Genomic DNA, 20,750 nt, shown 5'->3' with positions numbered 1-20,750 from the left:
AGTACAATTCGGGATGCAAATCTCTATTCACCCCCAGCAGCCCTTTTCCTATCTCACTCCATTTTCTATCCTTCTAACTGCTCAACAGAGTAGAATTCTCCTGTGTGACGGGAGTAGCTTGCACAGAGCGGCCATGAGAAACCATAGAAGACTTTAGGGAAGGAGGGGACAAAAATTCCAATGGATGAGGTTCTTGGGGCCTCATTGGGATGTCCTTTGCCCCCTTTGACTGACTTTCAATGACCTAGCTTTTTGAAGAGGGGAAGATAGGAAACTACTGTTGTGACAGGGTTTTCCACTTTAGCTTCCATCTGCATTGTGGAACTTGATTTGTCTGAATCCACAGACCACCCCCAGCTGAAGTGCATAGAGTTAAATGGGGGCAGGATCTTACTTAATATATCACTAACAAATGACATAAAATAAAATAGCCCATTCCCATAGATGTAGGAAGTCAAGACACCATTGTTTCTGAGTTTTAAGGTTCTAAGCAACGAGTAAAGCAATGTTTGACTGTTCTGACTGCAATCCTAAAATATTAGATCACAGAAAGGATCAAAAAACAACATGCAGGAGGGTTCTCATCTACTTTATCCTGGGATCTAGAATTACTGCAAGAAAAAAAGTAATCAGAGCACTTCAGCTCTTTTCTTCCACCCACAGATGCACTTCTTTATTCTGTGTGAGTCATCCAGAAGAGATATTTTTACATCACAACAGATATTAAACAAGTTTAGAATGGCCTCAGACAAACTATTACTATGTCAATTGATTTACCAGTCAAAAGGCCTGATCCTGCTTGCATTTCCTTACCTACACAGAATTTTAATTGAAATTACTGGGAGATTTTTATAGTGGATAGAGACTGTTACAGATAATAACTTGGCAGAAAATAAAAATCTGCCTTCTGTTAATGATAAATACAGATTTAAAAACTGCATTTTTACAATTCTGAGGGAGAATCTTTGGCTCCTGGGAGTCAGACAGCAAAACCAGGGTAAAGCAGCCTAGTTCTGTTAAAATCACTGAAGTTCTACGTTGATGTAAAGCCAGCTGAGAATCTGGTCTCTACATTACTTTAAGAATTCTTTATTTAAATTGATTATAGTTTTTATTATAGTAATAATAGCAGTAAACACTCTTCCTCTAAACATACCTAAACATTTTCTAGAGGTGAAAACTGTGGCACAGGATTGTTAAGCATCCTGTCTGTTGTAGGGCTAAACAGAGAACTCAGACTCCTTATTCTGATGGGTTTTTTTCAACTGAATGACACTTTCATGTGATTCCTGCATGCAAAGAGGTTGCTGGGTTAGCTTCTTGTTATTTTTATGTACATAAAAAAAACTCCTAAATATAGCACTAAATCAGTATTTAGGCAAATGTTGAGTCAAATGTTCTTTGAGCTGTCTTTTCCTGTAGAAGTATAGATCTTTTTTATTATTATTATTCACAATTTAGGCTCAGATATGTGACTTTTAGAAGATTTTGTTGGATTATTTAGTGATGTTGCGTTGTGGAGGCTTCTAAAGAGTGCTAATGACAATTAGAATTATCTTAATCTTAATTTGTTGGATGCATAGGAACTATTTGTATTTGGAAAACAAATGGATAATTTGTACTTTTTTCTTTGCTGAAGGATCAGTCCTACAAAGCCCTGAGAATTTCAGTGGATGCCGAATGCCCTCTGTTTTCAGTGGCTTAAGTAGGAGTTCAAGTTGCTTAGGCCCAAACCCAAGGTTGTCTTCTGCCTGGGGCCTGGCATGTACCCTGACTGTAACAGTCATTTTTAATTCATAAGGGTCTTGGATGTCCCCACATGTCCTGAATCTCTTCTTACTGAGCTGTATCTTAGCAACTTTGTATAACTATCAATGGTGCCTTTGTAGCAGACTTACCTCTTGAGCCCTGGATGAGTCCTGGGCTCAAGATTCTGCAATTCCGATTGGTGGAGCCCATCCACCAACCAGAAGCAAGCCAGGGAAAGCAAGGCCATGCCCTTTCCCTGAAGGGAGGGGGGCAAGGCACAGTATGGACCTGGTTTGAGACTGCACTGCGCCAGGTCTGGAGAACTTCGGGGGTGGAGTGTATAAGAGGAGAGCGTGCTCAGCATACTGGGGGGAGAAAGAGATGCAACGAGGGACAGTGAGGGGGTTTATCTGTCTTCATTGCCTATATCTGTTTATTGCCTATTATCAGAGCATACCTGTATTGTTGCCTGTGTATGTCTATGGTTTTGCTACCTCAACTCACTTGGGTTATCCAAGTTGATGCTCATATGTGTTTATTGTGTTGATACGTTTACTTACCTGTTCTAAAGTGTTAATGCTTATTTTGTGCAGGGGGGTTAATTGTTTTATATGCTGTGAATCATCTGTTTTATGCTTTTGTAGTCCCTCAAAGTGGTACGCTATGTTGATTTTTAGGTTATTGTAAGTGATGTCACATACTAATTTTACTGTAAATATTTAATGTTCTTATTTATATTTATTTATTGTAGCAATAAATTTGTATATAATTAAGCACTTGGTCTCAGCCTGGCTCTGTAGAGAGGAGAGGGAACTGCTCCCAGGTGGCAGGCCCCTCTCTCAGCACCCTGCCTGACCACCATCCCTTCCACTGGTGGACAGGGCACACCCCTGAGTGTACCCGGGCTACAGCTTCATCAGTTTCAGTTCCAACTAGGCAGAGATGAACTCCTTGAACCTTATTGTGTGCATTTTTTAAATGCACTGTGATTAGAAGACAAATGAATTTGGGCAAATAATCTTTGATTTTGTCTGTACAGAAAACCTCCCAATGGACCATAAAGCAAAGAGATAATTGACTTTCATTCCTTCCTCTGCAGCAAGCTGTTAAACCTTGTATTTGCCTGATTCTTCGGAACATTGTGGAATATCTTTTGTTTGCCTCAATGCATTGGTCATTAAAAAAAGAGCATTTACGGATACTAGAGGATACTAGAATACATTTTCTTGTGTTTTCTTAGTGACACACTGAAAGAAGTACCCATTCCCCACTGAAGTCAGTGTCAAAGCTCTTATTATTTTCATTGGCAGGGGTTAAGATCCTTAAGTTTTCTCTCTTAGAACTATAAAGTATATATAACTCCTGTCCACCTCTGTATTTCATCAGGTCCACAGCCACCTCAGCTATACATATATATCCTAAGAGATTCTGTGCCACTTCCAGGCCATGGAACATATACAGACATAAAACACATTTCTTTCATTATTTTTTTTATTTTAAAGTATTGTTTCTTAAAACTGGGATTCTTTGTTGCCAGCTGTTTCTGAAAACAAGATTCCATTTCTGTGTGTAGGTGTCAAAAGAGAAACAATTAAAGAAGATGCCAAAAATCTTTTAAAAGTCTATTTTTTATCAGTATAGTGTCCATGTGTAAGATCTGTTACAGTCAAATGGAGATTTTGTGAGAGCATATAAAGGAGAATTGAATTCTAAATTGGATTGTTTAGATTCCTAAAGCTTTATTTGCCTACAGTTTATGCCCCTTTATCCTAAATTCAGATTGCATAATTTCTGCTTACACAAATACTTTAATGCCAGCAAATATAGCTCACTGAAAATATATTGCGTGTGTAAATTGTTGACTGCCCATATTTGCCTACCTCATTAGGCACATTTACAGTAAATTGCTAAATTTACAGTAGATGAATTTTCACCCTGAAAATACACAACAACTAATCAAATTCAGGTTTACATTTTCTTAGCAAAGGGATGCTTTGGTTATTGATCAAATGTGATGCAGAATTGGGGGACAGCAGGGACAGAGACAGTAGGGGATGTTCAGCAAAAAATAAGAATTGTTGTTTTGCTCTAGGCACCACTTTATCCTCATATTATCACCATTATTTAGAGTCAAATGCTGTAGATATTATAAAGAGGAGTTATGCACACGCTGCATTTATATAGATGTTCATTGAGTTTGAGTGTCATCGTTCACTTGTGGTACATGATGACAATAATTGATTTAGCTAAGAAAATGAATGTGAATTATATCAAAGTCCCATTAGAATTAAGACTCATTTTTTATACAGAATATATTCTGAAAAAATAGATTTCAGTCCCTAATAGCTGATTCATATTGCAAAGATCCATTACAGAAATTTTACACACACACCATCTACACGAGACACTGCAGAATTGCCCAATTAGCTCTGCAGTAAAGCATCACTGTCTACATGAGTGGTGCTATTAGGCTCCAGTAAACTAATTAAGTCTGTTGTAGGAAAGTACTGCCCAACACAAGTACTGTCTTACAGCAGAGTAGTTATGTGTGGCAAAATGCATGTGTAGATGGTGATAGGGCTGGCTGGTGCATGAGGCTGCTACAGTGCAGGGGCTGCCTACCAGCTACGTGCCCCAGCCAGCCCCTCCATAGCACGTTGAGCCGGTGTGGAGCAGCGCCGGCATGCCAGCCAGGGCTGCTCTGCCCCAGTTCAACATGCTGCAGTCCTGGGTGCACATGTAAATGCACCTGGGAGCAATAAACTCTGGTGTGAACTGTGCTGGACTTTATTGCACTGAATAAATTTCATATGTAGATTTGCCCACACAGAATTCGATTGACACTAAGGAAGCCCTTTAAATTCATATGGAACTTTTCTCCAGTTCTGTTTTTTCTCTTCTGGTCTAGCTATATCTAGAAAATCTATGTTTTGCCATCATTAAAAACCTTTTCCATGTAATAATCCCTTATGTAGTGAGAATAAGACTATACCAGGATGTTCACACTTAGTAAACTCCTTTCTGAGTGCAGTGTCCTAATAATGCCTCTCTATAATGATAATAAAATGAGACTGTAATTTGTGATAGAAGATTAAGAGCATGTTAGAAGAACAGGAAAGTGGCCTGTAAAAATGAAACATATTACTAGTCCTCTAATTCTGTGTATACTCATTTTAGCCAGTATGAATTTACTGAAGCACAGTTCTCTCGATATGAGAACCTATGACAATCAGTCATAGGCTTTTAGGAGTTCCTGCTGAAATAAAATAGATGCAAGTTTCAATCATAAATATGTAGTGGATGTTTCAAGGATAAAAACAGAAATCTTTATGTTGAAAACATAGGGCACCTATATACATACTGGATGTCTGCTTGGACACATGCTAATTGACATGTGTTGGGGCAGACTGAATTAATTGAGTCTGCAGGTGTGTGCTAATTGGCAGCGTCCGCATCACATGTATTCAGCATCCCCATACTTCAAAGTGGTGGTGGGGACACTTTAACTAAAGCTTGTTGAACGAGCTTTAGTTAAAACGCCTTGTCACTGCGGGGTCCTTCAGGAGGGCCGTGATCTCCTCGAGGTCCCTCGCTCCGTGTCAGGCCAGCCCAAGGCACCCTCTTATTCTCGCCTGCCACGTCTTGTTGGTAAATATAAGGTTGGGAGGCTGCCTATGACTCCCTGGGCACGGCTACTCGGGACCTCTGTCCCTGTGGTTCTCCCGGACCCCCTGGGGGTCTCCCGATACAATGGGTGCTTCCTAGGCACCCCAGCCTTATGGGCTATGCGTGGCTCCTACCTCCCTTGATACCACGCCCCAAGCCTCGCAGATGTAATAGATGTTGGTATGTCTGCACGCCCGCTTCCCGGGCCTCCTCTATAGTCTAGCCCACTCTGGGCTCTCTCTAGTACCCAGCCTCTCACTGGGACTCTCATCAAGCCCACTCTGGGCCTTCTCTGAAAGTGTAGTCCCACTCACGGACCCTCTAGCGGGCCTCCGGTCCTTCAGGCCAACCGCACGGGTACCCTCTCTGATCCAGGCTCGTCGCACTGCTATCCCCTCTCCGCAGGGACAACCGCAGCACCTTGCCTCTGTCTGAGGGGTGTTGCCGCACTAGCCTATGGCTGGGCTCGCAACGTCCGTCTCGGGCTTCTCAATATGGCGCTCCCCCCTCTTCGGGGCTCGCCGTGCCCACCTTGGGCTTCTCAATAGTCCCCCCCCCTTTCTCGGGGACTCGTTGGGCCCACGCTGGGCTCCCCTAAAGTGCGCTCCCCCTTCCTCAGGCTCGCCACGTCTATGCTAGGGCTTCCTAGCAGTGCCCCTTTCTGGGGCTCATCATGCCCACTCTGGAGCCTCACAAAGCCGCCCCTCTCCAGGGCTGGGGTCTACGTACCCCGCACACAACCCGCTGGTTGCGCCCGCAGCCCACTGGTTGCGCTCCTTGCCGCCAGTTGCTCCTGCACTGGCGCGTAAACTGCACCTTCACTGGTGCTGTAAGAGTGATGTGCCCTCCTGGCGCTAGCCCGCACCCTCACTGGCGCTAGGGCACCCCACACTCTCTGGGGTCCCTATGAGGATACTGCACCCTCCTCGGGCGCTGGGGCCCCCACATTCCCGTGGGGCCCTTTATGAGGACACTGCGCCCTCTTGGCGCTAGGGCACCCCACCCCTATGGGGTCCCTATGAGGCTCAGCCGCTCCTCTCTGAGCTAACTGACCTCACGACTCTGCCCTGTAACTCTCAGGGCCTAGCGCGCCCTCACCGGCGCCGGGGCCTCACACTCCCTTGTGAGTCCCCAATGAGGCCTCCTCCAACCCCTACAGCCTCACCCAAACCTCCGGGGTAATAAACAGAGCCAAACATAAACTCAAAGTACAAGCCTCTAGGCTATAACATAACTACAAGCCGCATGGCCATAGCTTAGTATCGTGGCTCTAGCCTCCAGGGCTATCATGAGCTATACTTGCAACTTGGGCTTCTTCCCATATCTTGGCTAAGGGAGCTCCTGCCTCTCCAGCTGCTGGCAGAGAACTGCCAGCCTGGCCTCAGCCCTGGGCTTTATAAGGGCCAGGCCCTGCCCCCTACAGGCAGCTGGCTCCCCTTAGTTGCTCCGGCAACCCGCAGCTGCGCTCAATTGGCTCTGCCAGGGCTCTCTCTCCCTGGCAGTTTCTCCTCTCTAGGAGCAGGCACCAAGGTGCCCTGCGACACGCCCCCACTACCATTTTGAAGCACGGGATGCTGAATACACATGACGCTGTGGGTGCTTTAATTAGAGCATCTCTTGGAGCCATTCTAATTAAAGTGCCCCCTCCTCCACCCTGGAGCACGTGTAAAAATGCCCATATATATCTTCATCAAAACCAACTTTGTCATCTTGGAAGCAACAGTGCTAGAGCTTTGTGGTTTGCAGGGCAAAATAAATGTTTCATACATATTAGGCATGATTCTATTATGCAGTACTACACTTCAAATTAAACCACTGTTTTCAGTAGCATATGCGGTTTCCTATATCTGATGGCAATATGTTATTTTACTCATCTTGGATATTAACTTCCTGGTTGAAATAGTTAAACATATCCAGCTACAGTCCTCCAGCACTGCTTGGCTAAATAGTTTATGGCTTGTATCCAGTATTCATTAGATGGGGATTCAAAGCTATGAACAAAGGCAGGTCACTCCACTTCTGAGCTCTCATTCCTATCCATGAAATGGGGATAATGATTGCTAGTTGCTTTACAGAAATTTGACAAAAGGCAGCAATATTTTACCACTAAATTTATTGTAGTAGTGTAGTTTATGATTTTTAAAATAAAAACACATCTTTAAAGCCTCCACATTTTTCCTAAAGGTCTTTCTAACTGTTATCTAACACTGAATAGATGAGTATCATAAGGGCTTTGTTAATGTTTGTGAGATATTTTATGTGCGTGCCCATAGGCCGTTAAGCAGTTATAAGAAAAAAAATCTTTTTTCTGAAACTGCTTAACATCTGCTTAACTCTGTCCGTTTGAAATGAATGGAAGATTTGTCATGGACTAACTTAAGAGTAGTATGATGCCAGTAGTGAGTGCTTTTGAGAATCTCCATCTATAAGTTGTTTTCAGTTTGGTGGCAACCTATTTGATAAATGCTGTTATTAATGCTGGTTTATCTGAATGCAGCATCCAGACTGTGATTTCATTAATGTGTTCAGGGGTAGTCCTACAGCCTGCTAAGCTTCATCAATTTTTATTAATGTCAACAGGACCTGAGAGAGCTCAGTATCTCCAAGAGGTGCCAAAGCCCACACAGGGTGCATCCAGACGAGCCCACACATGCCTCTGGTAGCGTCTCAAACCCCTTTGAGATGCTGCAAGAGGCATGTGCAGGAACGAGAAAATGTTCCCTGTTGTGCAAATCTGTTAATTTGCAGCACGGGGGCAAGATTAGACCCCTATCCAGGGATCAAACCCCCCCCCAAAACAGGGCAGGGCATGGTCCCAAACCATGCTCTGAGGCAACTGGAGGCTGGGTCCTCCACAGAGATGCTCTGGCTGCCGGAGCATCTCTATGGTTATCCCTCACACTGGTGCTGAAGCATGCTGCCTGCTGGTGCAGGGCAGGCAGTGTGCCAGCAGTAGGGATCTGGACACAGGCTCCACTGCCAGTAAGGGGTCGGGGGGCTGGAGGAGGGGGGAGGGGATCATGGTGGGGACCCCTACCAGCTCTGCCCTCTCCCACAGCCCCCCTGATCCCTGCCCTGCCTGGCCCCATTCCCTGCCTGCCCCCTGGAACCCCCCGATCTCTTCCTCGCCCATGTCCACCCCCCAACCTCCTGAGGCCACCCCAATTCCTTCTGCACATGATCCCAACCCCCTGAGCCCCTCCGACCCCTTTCCTGCACAGCCTCATCCCCTGCCTGCCCCCTGAGCCCCTTCCCCACCCGGCCCCACTTTATTATTATGATAGAGACACTGTTAGTCTTCCAAACTGCTTTTACACTGTAGATATATCAGTAAAACAATGTCCAACTGATCTCTGTCTCTCTGTCTTACTCTGTCTATAGTGGTCTTTTGTTTTAAGTGTGGAGGAACATGGATTTTGGGGTATTTTACAGAGTAACTTTGGGATTTTTTTATCAGGGTTTTTTCAGTTTTCAAACAGGGAACACCAGAATTCCTGCTAGAGAGGCCAGTGGCAGGACCCTGCCTGCGCAGAGCTGGCACCTTGGACCCAGCTGGCTGTGCCTGACCTCCTGGATAAGTGGGGCCAGGAGAACATGCTTTGACAGTTCAAGGCAGGCAACCACACCTGGAACATGTTCTGGGTGATAGCTGCCCAGATGGCCAGGCAGGAGGCACACATGGTAGTAGTGCCACGCAGAGGCCAACTCTGCAGCCACAGCCCACTGGCAGCTGACCCAGAGGGGCAGATGCCTCATCCCGGTCTGGCAGGTGCGCAGCAGGCCAGGCAGCAGCCCCCACTGCCAGACTGCTGCAATGGGTAGAGGGTGCAGGCAACTCTCAGGGCTGCTCTGATGGGGACAGGACAGGACAGCTTTTTATACTGCTGGGAACAGCACAGGTGCTGGCCCCGGGCTCTAGCTCCCCCTGCAGATCTGGGAGGAGCCAGGCAGGGTTATTTTGCCGCAAATGGCAAAATTTGCTCTACAACAAAGTGCATGTCTGAGTATGTGTGCTGAGGCAAAAAGCCCTGGCTCAGATTTGCACTGCTCCTATTTGAGCTGCTGCAAGGGCACGTGCTTGAATGTGTGGATGCACCCACAAGGTTTATTCACTGTAGAATAATTGTTAGACATACTGTTAGAAAAATATTAAAATTTATTACACATTTTTTTAATTCTTTGCCATTCTACTGTAATAATTTTCGTGCTTTAATATAGCATTGTAAGTATGTATTAAGCTGTAATATATTGCTGTATTTTCCAAGCCTTTTGCTGTATAGTGCCTTATGTGAAAGGAAACTTTTTTTTTTCCTTAATTTCCCTGGTAAGGATAAGTAGTACCACTTTACCTTTCCATTTCACCCACGGGCAGTAATTTTGAACAGTTATCCCCACTTCTTCTGGGCTTAATCACACTATCAGATGATGGAAAGTGACTGACCTTTTGAAATAGAATGAACTACAATCACACTACTGTGGTGGTGCTAGTTTTCAGTTTTGAAGAAACAGCCTTAGTAGCCTTGTGTCACCCAGCTGGGGTGCACAGGAAATCTGTTTATCTAGTGATCCAAATACTTCTATGGCCCACATTACTGAAGTTTTTGAGCAGAAGTAATTTTTGTATTCAGGATAAGATTTTGTATTTATTTTCAATTTTGATAGGATTTGTAGGTGATCTTTCTAAAAAGCTTTATACAGCTATGCATATTCATCTTGCTCCTGAACTTCTCTGCACTTGCAAATAAACCAAACAATTCACGTTTGCTTTGTTTTAACATTTTATCTGGTTTTAATTTGTTCCAAGCAATTACACCAGTTACTGGTGCTTATCACTCTGCTTTTCCACTCTAGTTGGGGCATAAAATAGTTTAAATCTCTGATAAAATATGGCCCAAATGTCTAACATCAAGCATCTACACTTCTGTATTTAGGTTTCTGAATTTCAGATGTGTGGAGCACTTGCAGCTGTTTGTTGGTTCCATCCATCTCTTTGCTTTGCTCACACAGGTACACACATACACAGCCATGCATGTACACTCACAGGCACACACACGCATACACAGAGTTTATACTGCCTGAAGAGGAATTGTTTTGTTACTTGATTTTTCTCTTTTCTGTTAATTTCATTTTATAGATTGATTTTTTTCCTCCGTAATATTATCTCATTGCTTCCATCAGACCTGGCTGAGACATCATTCATTTTCCTCTCTCCTTTGTCAGCGTGCTTTGAGATCTTGAGGCAAAATATTCTGTCTCAGCACAAAATAGTCATTACCATTAACTTCATAGTTATGGGAAATCATGACTTTTTTAATGCCCATGACTTCAAATGAATTTTTAACTGTTATTTTTATTTTAATCTGAATGTATGAGAACAGCTTACAGTTATTTTGTCTTGGCTTTCACTTTCTCAATAGTAGACTTTTCTAATTTTAGTCTTAGCATTCATATGCACCCTTCCATCTTTAAAACATTGCATAATTATCATCAACACTGTTATTGTTCTTATTGGATACATCTACATATACAATTAACGTGATGCAATAAACTCTGGAGCAGTTTGAGCTACAGTCAGCTGTTCCTTAGTGCAGTGTTTAGATGTGTGCCTGAGACAGCAGCAGTTTGAGACAGGGTAGAGCAGCTCTGGGCAGGCAGCAGGTTTGGGGGATCAGCCCTGGGCTCCAAGTGGTGGCATCGGGCAGTGTTGGGGCTGGCTGGGATGCAAGAGTGGTTAAGTGTGGTACCCCCACATTTTAGCTCCTTTATACTCTAACCAGCCCCTATCACCATGTACATGTGCATTTTGTTATGCTTAATTGCTCTGCAGTAAGATAGTATTATCCCCAATAGTACTAAATTATGGCAGAGTTAATTAATTTACTGCACCCTAATATATATGTAGACAGCGGCACTTTACTGTGGAGTGAATTAGTCAACTCTGCAGTAAAGTGCACATGTAGATGCACCTACTGTGACCTAAGTGTCATAGATAGTGGACAAACTAGAAAAGAGCTAGGGAGAAGTGAGAGGTTAAGGAAATGGGAGAAGACTTGCACCTCGTCTATAGCATTATTCTCACCAAATTCCTAATGAAGAAACTGACACCAAGTTGAACTCTGGCCTTGATGAAGCCAGTGGAAGTTTTGCCATTACCATTTCATTTTGTGTTTTTAAACGCATGTGCCACTTCTGGATGCCCCAACTTTTGAGATTTCAATTTGAGATACCTAGAGCCAAATTTTCAAGGGTTTCTTTAAGGGCTAGATTCATCAAGGGCGCCAGGCATCTAATTCTTTTTATGATGGCTAAATTTCCACTGTAGGAAGTAGAAGGTTCAAATTCTAGACCCTCCTCAGTCTCAATGGGTACATACTCATTAGGAGTGATTCAAATCAGAGAAGATTTGGTGCGATTTGGGGGGCGAATCACCAAATCTGAATTGACTCGGCAGAAGAAAAAACCCCCGCTGAATCAATTTGGAGCCTCCAAATCGATTCAGAAAAGATTTAGGGATTCGGAAGGTACTCTTTCAGGGGGACAGAAACTGAGAGGAGGGAGAGGGATTGTGAGCTTTCTTTGAGTCCCCTTCCAATCATAGTGCTATTGGGGAGGGATGTAGGAACAGTATATAAGCCTCTGTCTGCAGGCTTTCTGTGCCTTTTGTGAGCTGTTTCTGCCTGAGCAACAGCATCTGAAAGGTACTGGACTGGCTTGGCTTCCTAACTAGTCAGTCTCTTGCTACTTTCTGTTCTTGGCAAGGATTTACTATAGTTTACTAACTTGAATCCATCTCCTTATCCCTATCCAATCCAGTTCTTTCAATTTATATTTGTTCTTGGTTTTTTTCTCCCCACACTTTTTAAAAAGAAAACTGTGTTTACCCTGGCAGTGAAACCCCTGCACCTATCTCCTTGAAACTTGGCAGACCTCATGGCCTCAGAAGGGGCTACCATTCCTGCTGTTTTCATCCAAATCTGCCTTAACACACACAACATGAGTTTAACTTTCAGCAGTTTGAGGTGCAGTTTCCCAGAAACCCCTGCATCTATCTCCTTAAAACTTGGCAGGCTTCATGGCCTTAGAGGAGGCTACCATCCCTGGAATTTTCATCCACATCAGCCCAAACACGACAAACTTATAGGTATTTCAGTGATTCCCCATTATAGTCTATGGACGAATCTCTCCGGATCCGTGCTGAATCTTCTGAAGCCAGTTTGGCCAAATCAATTCGGGACAGTTATCTGAATCTCTGAATAGAATCACTGTCTTCTGAATTGGCCAAATCCAAATCAAATACTTCCCTGTTCACACAGACCTAATACTCATGCCTTTGGCCTCCCAGGAGAGTACCCTAAAAACCACCCTAAAGACTAGGGGTAGGCAGTTATTTCGGCTGGAGGGCCATTTAACAAGTTTTGGTGAACCATCGAGGGCTCCACACAAAATCTTTCAGAAGATATCATTTTAACAAATTATAGATAAAAAAACATACTAAAAATGAAAAATGTCTATTATAACATTTTAATTTTATTTAAAAATATTTTTGTTCTGATATATGTTTTTTGAGTTATTGTATATAGAGGTTATTGTATAATAGCTCAAAATAAAGTATTTGGGGTATTGTGTGTTGGGGATGTAGGAGGGTTGATGTTTGTGGGGGGTATGGGAGGTGTGTGTGTGGGGTGTGGGTATGATGGGTATGGGGGGCTGCCTGTGTGCTAAATACTAGGAGTTGGCTGGGGGTGCAGGGAGGGAGGTGGAAGTTCAGGGCTTATAATGGAGAGCTTGCCCACTTTTGCAGTCCAGGTGTGGTCAGCCCCCACACACCCCATCTGGCCCGCGGCTACCCACATAGCACTCTACATGGGGCTAAGCCCCACTCACTTCTGCCTAGGGCAGCTCACACCACACTCCCACCCTGCATCTGCCAGACAGCACTGCCCCAGCCCTATCCAGCGTGCACAACTTCCCAGAGAGGCTGCTGCCTTAGCTGCCCAGGTACTGCTCAGCTTTCCATTCCTCCAGTAGCTCCACCTTCTTTTGTCTGTGCTGCTCTGCTCTGGACAGCAAGTAGCATGGGGAAGCTGTGGGATATGTGCCAGGCACCATATATTCAGCCAGGTGGTGAGGAAACTGCATCTGAGTGGCTCCTGCCTCTTCACAGGGCTCCAGCTTCAGCTCCCAGCCATCTTCCACCCTCTTGGCTGCCCGCAGCTGGCTGCTTATCATGCTGGGCGGGCAAAGTCTCCACATCTTCCCCTTGCTACCTTCTGCCTGGAACGGTGCAGCAGGGGCAAGAGGAAGAGGAGAAGCTGCTGGAGGTGGGGAAGCCTGAAAGGTAAGATTCTGTTTTTTTTATATGTAATTAGGATTGACTGACCACACAGTTTTATTTTAGCATCTATAACTCAGCAGCTAGACCAAGACTTAAGCCTTTTGTTTAACTAGAGTCCAGAGCAATGGGGAGTTTCTTTGGAAATGCTCTCACATCCCTTCACTGTAAGCTTGCTGAGAGGAAAGAAGTTGCAGGGAAAGGGGTATCCTTGAGATCAAGAAACAGCAAACAGGCCAGCTACAGAGGAGTTTGCTAGGGAAGGTCTGCCTGGAAAGAGAGGCACGAAGTGAGAGGTAGCAGATTAGAAGACCCAGAGACATGGCTGGAGTATGTCACAATCCCAGAACTACTGCCACTTCCAGCTATTCCTCTGCTTCCACCTGTGAGGTGTCTGTCCAGGCAGGACCACACACCATTGAGACTTCCACTCAGGTTCTGGCTTGGTGTTGTGCAGACTGTGGCTTGCAGATTCATTCTTCTGTCAGCCAGGTTGGGGAGTGCCTGCAGTGTGAGTAGTGACTTCTGGTGGTGTCCCTCAGGGAGAAGGAAAGAGAGCTGCAGGAGGAGACAGTAAGGCTCTGAAGCATTCTTTGCCATGAGGACTCCATTGATTCCATGCTGAAGGAAACCTCTCGAACTGTGGAGGAAGGGCTGCCAGAGGTAGTGCTAGAAAAGGAAGAGGGCATTGACACCCACAAAAGTCTTAGCCGGAAGGTTGTATCTTCCGGCAGCAAGAAGAAGTCGTCATCCCTACGTGCAGTGCTTTGCCTGGCAAACAGATATGGAGCGCTGGCAACAGAGGAGGAGGAGCACACTCCATTGGTGGAAGAGGCCAGGCCAGGAATCCCTAAGGTGGGGAGGATTGAGACCACTGCCACAAAGGGGATGCAACAGGTGGTGGTGGTTGGAGACTCCCTTCTGTGAGGGATGAAGGGATCCATCTGCTGGCCTGACCTGTTGTCCTGGGAGATCTGCTGCTTGCCTGGAGCCTGAATCCAAGATGTCACAGAAGGATTACTGAGACTCATCTGACCCTCTGACTACTACCCCATGCTGCTCATCCATGTGGGCACCAATGATACTGCCAAGAGTGAGAGATGACAGGGTTCTAGGTGCAAGGGTGGAGGGGATGGGGGAACAGGTGGTGTTCTCCTCAATCCTTCTGGTCAAGGAGAAGGGTCCTGCAGGAGTGGATACATCCTGCAGATCAGTGCATGGCTGTGCCTAGGTGGTCTTGCCCACAGGAATTTGGCTTCTTCAACCATGGGATGTTGTTACAAGAATGATTGCAAGGAAGAGGCAGAATCCACCAATGTAGAGAGTGAAGAGCATCTTTGCTGACAGGTTTACTGACCTAGTGAGGAGGGCTTTGAACTAGGTTCACCATGGGATGGAGAAAAAGCCCTGAGGGAAGTGGGGGACCTGGAGGAAGCAGAAGAGGGCAGTAAGGAAGGCCTCATTCTTCTTGAGAAAGTAGGGCAATTGGCTAATCATCTCAGGTACACAAATACATGGAGCCTGGGAAAAAAGCAGGTCAAAGGACTATAATGTGATTAGAATAACAGAAATTTGGTGGGATATCTCGCATGACTGGAGTACTGTCATGGATGGGTACAAACTGTTCAGGAAGGGACAGGCAGGGGAGAAGAGATGGGGGAAGTGGCTCTGTATGTAAAAGAGCCGTATGATTGCTCAGAGCTCCACTATGAAAATGGATATAGGTGTATTGAAAGTCTCTGGGTTAAGGTTACAGGGGAGTGCAACAAGGGTGATGTCATGGTGGGGGTCTGCCATAGACGACCAGACCAGAACGTATATGACAGACAACTAGCAGAAGTTTCCAGATTACAGGCCCTGGCTTTCATGAGGGACTTCAATCACTCCGACATCAGCTGGGAGGGCAATACGGCAGTGCACAGGCAATCCAGGGAGTTTTTGGAGAGTGTTGGAGACAACTTTCTGCTGCAAGTGTTGGAGAGACCAACTAGGGGCACTGCCCTTATTGACCTGCTGCTCACAAACAGGGAAGAATTGGTGGGGAATGTAGAAGTGGATGGCAAGCTGGGCAGCAGTGAACACGAGATGATCGAATTCAGGATCCTGACAAAAGAAAGCAAGGAGAGCAGCAGAGTTTGGACCCTGGACTTCAGAAAAGCAGAATTTGACTCCCTCAGGGAACTGATGGGCAGGATCCCCTGGGAGGCCAGTCTGAGGGGGAAAGGAATCCAGGATTGCTGGTTGTATTTTAAAGAAACCTTATTGAGGGCACAGGAAAAAAAAAACATCCTGATGTGTAGGAAGAATAGCAAATGTGGCAAGTGACCAGCTTAGCTTAGCAGAGAATTCTTCGGTGAGGTTAAACAAAAAAAGGAAGCTTACAAGAAGTGAAAGCTTGGACAAGCAACTTGGGAGGAGTATAAAAATATTGCTAAGGCGTGCAGGGATGAAGTCAGGAAGGCTAAAGTGCAATTGGAGTTGCAGCTAGCAAGGGATGTGAAGGGTAACAAGGGTTTCTACAGTTATGTTAGCAACAAGATGAAGGTCAGGGAACCTGTGGGTTCCTTACGAATGGGGGAGGCAACCTAGTGACAGATGATGAGGAAAGGTCTATTTTACCTCAGTCGTCACAGGCAAGGTCAGCTCCCAGACTCCGAACCGGGCAGCACAGTTTGGGGAAAAGGTGAGCATCCCTCAGTGGTGAAAGGGAACATTAGGGACTGTTTAGAAAAGCTGGATGTGTACAGGTCCATGGCGCTGGATGCAATACATCTGAGGATGTGGAGGGAGTTGGTTGATGTGATTGTGGAGCTGCTGGCCATTATCCTTGAAAACTCATAGTGATTAGGGTAAGTCCTGGATGATTGAAAAAAAGACATATATAGTGTCCATGTTTAAGACAGGGAAGAAGGAGGTTCCAGGGAACTACAGATTGGTCAGCTTCACCTCAGTCCCTGGAAAAGTCATGGAGCCAATCCTTAAGGAATCCATTTCTAAGCACTTGGAGGACAAGAAGGTGATTAGAAACAGTGAGCATGGATTCACCAAGGGCAAGTCATGCCTGACCAACCTGATTGCCTTCTATGATGAGACGTCTGGCTTTATGGATTTGAGAAAAGCAGTGACTTTGACTTAAGCAAGGCTTTTGATACTGGCTCCCACAGCATCCTTACAAGCAAGCTGGGTTGGATGAATGGACTGTAAGGTGGATAGAAAGATGGCTGGATTGTTAGGCTCAATGGGTAGTAATCATTGGCTTAGTGTCAAGCTGGCAGCCAGCATCAAGTGGAGTTCCCCAGGGGTCAGTCCTGGGGCTGGTTTTATTCAATATCTTCATTAGTGATTTGGAAGATGGGATGGAGTGCACTCTCAGCAAATTTGTGGATGACATTAAGCTGAGGGATGTAGTAGATAAAAGTCTAACAGCATACTGGGAAGCATTAGTAGAAGCGTTGCCAGCTGATCAAGGGAATTAATTATTCCCCTCTGTTCAGCATTGGTGAGGTCACATCTGGAGTACTGTGCTCAGTTTTGGCTGCCTCCTCCCCCGCTATAGAAAGATTGTGGACAAGCAGGAGAGAGACCAGCAAGAGCAATGAAAATGGTTTGGTGGCTGGGGAACATGACTTATGAGGACAGGCTGAGGGAACTGGATTGATTTATTCTGCAGAAGAAAAGACTGAGTGGGGATTTGATAGTAGCCTTTAACTACCTGAAGGGGAGTTCCAAAGAGGATGGAGCTCTACTGTTCTTAGTGGTGGCAGATGACAGAACAAGGAGCAAGGATCTCAAGTTGTAGCAAGGGAAATTTAAGTTCGATATCAGGCAAAACTTTATCGCTCGGAAGGTGATGAAGCACTGGGACAGGTTTTCTAGAGAGGTGGTGGAAACTCCATCCTTGGATGTTTTTAAGGCCTGGCTTAACAAAGCCCTGCCTGGAATGATCTTGCTGAGGATGGTCCTGCTTTGAGCAGGAGGTTGGACTAGATGACCTCCTGAGGTCCCTTCCAATCCTAATTTTCTATGGTTCTATGAAGCTGAGCAGTACCCAGGCAGCTGCAGCTGCACTGGGAGCAGTGCTACTGGGACCCATGCTGACTGGGGTTAGGGCTGGGGCTTTGAGCAGGCATGGGTGGGAGAGCAGCATGAGCTGCCCCAGGCAGAAGCGGGTGGGGTTCAACCCCATGGGGCACCACGCAGACAGCCAGGCGGGATCCAGTCTTTGGCAGGTGTCTGCTTGTGGGCCGGATCCAATCAGTTGTTGGGCCAAATCTGGCCCACAGGCTATAACTTGCCCACTGCTGGTATAGGCTGTTTGTGTAGGAGCATTTTATACTGTTTCTGTTAAAATGTGTCATGGTACAGCTAGGAATGCAAATGTTATGGAGCCAAAAGGAGAGAAAATAAGAGGGCATGCATCTAGCTTGGGAGCCTGGCAGGGAGGGCACGGTCCTGGGCAAGAGGAGTCTTGGTTTTCAGTACCTAATCACAACGCTGTTGATACATTTAATCCAAAGTCTCTTTAATGCAAAATGCAATTCAGCACCTATAGAAGACCCCCTAATTAGCGTATACTTTTGAGTGTGTCGGCTTACATGTTAGCCTCAAGGCATATACCAAGTCAGTGGGATACAGCTGACTTGTTAAGCAGTTTTCAGCTCTGCACCAATCTAATTTAGAACTCATCTATTCTTAGATAACTCCAAATAAAGCTATATGTTTTCATTTAAATATTCTTATTGTTAATATTAGACTTGACCTTCTGTTGTACACCTTGCCTAGACTTAAAGAAATGTCTGTCACACTTTATTTGGGCTTGGGTTTCTGGGTATATTTTCTGAATGATGAAGCATTTGACAGATGGTCCTCTGTCCAAAACGTAGCTAAAAAGCTTGTGCATTCATCTTTGCATGCAGTGTTGTCACGTCCATATTTGAGTGCAGAGAACTAATCGACAATATGTGTTATATTGTATTGTGTCACAACCAAGCAATCAGTGGGTTATAACCATGGGGAAAAGGAGAAAAATGTGCAGGAAAATGCATATTTCTCATTTTAACGGAGAAACCTGTGCATTTTATAGTTTTGCAAAGAGCTCTCTGACGGCTGGCAGAGTTCCAGCATGCAAGGGGCTGGGAGGGAGTGAGAGGAGCGTGGTGAGGCAGGGGTCATCATGTACATATATATGCACATGGCTGCCAGGCAGCCTGGAGACCAGCTCCTGCAGGTAAGTGTGGGGGCGGAGATTGAGGCCCCCATAGAGAGGGAGAGAGTTGGGCAGGGCTGGGGCTGCTTCCCAGCCATATGGTGTGTGGGGCTTGGGGCCTGGGGCCACAGTGTGAGGTTGCAGGGCCCCAGCAGGGAGCAAGATGAAGCTGTGGGTGACTCATCCAGGGGGTGGGGCTGGCTCCCTGCCACTGTATGTGCTCCTGGGTGGACCTGTGCCACCCAGGTCTGTGTGCGGGGCAGGGGCAGGCTGCCCGCTGCAGGCTCGGGCTCTCACCCTGTTGCCCTCCCCCGGGGCCTCTGCAGCCCAGAAGGTGCGACCCTGTGCTGCAGGGAACAGCAGGGCTACACAGGGATCTGAGACTGTAAAATATTCCAGATTTTCAGCCTAGTTATATTTTTCCCTAATTTTCTCTGACTGTGGCTTGTTATCTCTCCCTTGGTCCATCCTATAAATATCTTCTTTTCATCTTCACCCTGTAAATATTTCTGGTCAAGCATCCTATTTCCATTCACATTGCTCATTGATTGTCAAAGCTATTGATAAATAGTTTTTTGAATCTATTATTTTCTTTCCTTCCATCTTCTTTAATCATTTATTTCAGATTGACAGTCATTTGTGATGATGATGTCTGAATTTTTTTTGGTTTGCCAACCTGTTTCTAACACTGAAATCCTCAACCAGGGTTGCAAGGGTCACTGTCCCCGAAAACTTGCCAAGAACTTTTTTCCATCTACTCAGTTGTTCTAATAAAAGATATCACATTTACTCAAAGAACCTTGCCTGCCTATGTCCTTAGACCAGCACAGCTACAACCAAAAACCCAGCAACCAGGAGTTCTATATTCTAGATGGTGATATATCACTTGTGCCCTAAGACTGGGCTTTTCACACCATTGTAAAAATTGTATTGGCTTTTTTCATCATATCCTTTGGTAGCCTTCTGTCTAATTTGCTGACCCCTATTGCAAGTAGTCCTTTCAGCTTTATTCACTGAAATTCAGAAAGAGCATTACCAGGAAATAAAAAGCATACAGAAAGGGATCCTCTGATCCTGCAGCTTTCAAAAAGCTATGAGAAAATTCAGATGTTAAAAGATCTTTAAATTTTCCTCCCAGTGGCCACAATGAAATGTAAAAAAAAAAAAAAAAAAAAAAAAAAAAAAAAAAAAATCAAACAAGAAATGTATGCTTGTATGAACTTTGAGAAAATATTTGTCCTTAGATTATTTGAAAGTATTGTTTGTAGTACTATGACTTCATATGACCACAGATAAATACCACAGATCAAGTTTTGAAAATTAAATATATGCAGTTGCACACGTCTAAGTTTTGGGTGTTAATGTTTTTACGTGGCCAGGTATTGTGTGTGCACATGAGCATTTAGGTGGATAGGTGGCTACATGTACGCGGGTATCTGAACTGTGTACACAAAATGTGTTCGTACAAATAGTTCCTCATCTAGTAGCACAAGATCAGATGAGGGGCACACTGAAGTGCTCTGGGTTAGAATACAAGGGAGTCAAGGGGAAAGGGACTTAATGGTGGGGGTCTACTACAGACCTCCCAACCAAGGGGAAGAGCTAGACCGGGAATTCTTAAGTCAGCTCACAGAGGTAGTTAGGTCAAAAGACATGGTCATCATGGGGGACCTGAACTTTCCAGACATCTGCTGGGAAGAGCAGTCAGCCAGGTCTGACCGCTCGCGTAGGTTCCTAGCCAAGATACAGGACCTCCATCTAACTCAGGAGGTGCATAGCCCCACCAGGGAGACACCT

At 45.2% G+C, this 20,750-nt stretch overlaps 1 protein-coding gene across 3 annotated transcripts in view; it reads left to right on the top strand.

The window, feature by feature from the left end:
* The window catches only part of PARP8 (poly(ADP-ribose) polymerase family member 8), a 199,321-nt gene that overhangs the window by 70,162 nt on the left and 108,409 nt on the right, over positions 1 to 20,750 (top strand). Inside the window, exon 3 of one of the 3 annotated variants that reach the window (XM_059725191.1) lies at positions 13,580 to 13,753. The exons of the other annotated variants lie outside the window; for them this stretch is intronic. Coding sequence (XP_059581174.1) covers positions 13,580 to 13,753 — 174 coding nt within the window. The remainder of the gene's footprint in view (positions 1 to 13,579; positions 13,754 to 20,750) is intronic. 3 annotated transcript variants of the gene reach the window in all.

Source organism: Alligator mississippiensis, chromosome 3, assembly GCF_030867095.1.
Source record: "Alligator mississippiensis isolate rAllMis1 chromosome 3, rAllMis1, whole genome shotgun sequence".
In the NCBI taxonomy this organism is placed as follows: domain Eukaryota; kingdom Metazoa; phylum Chordata; order Crocodylia; family Alligatoridae; genus Alligator; species Alligator mississippiensis.
Note: the sequence above shows the minus strand (reverse complement) of the source record. Positions and strands in the feature narration are given on the sequence as shown.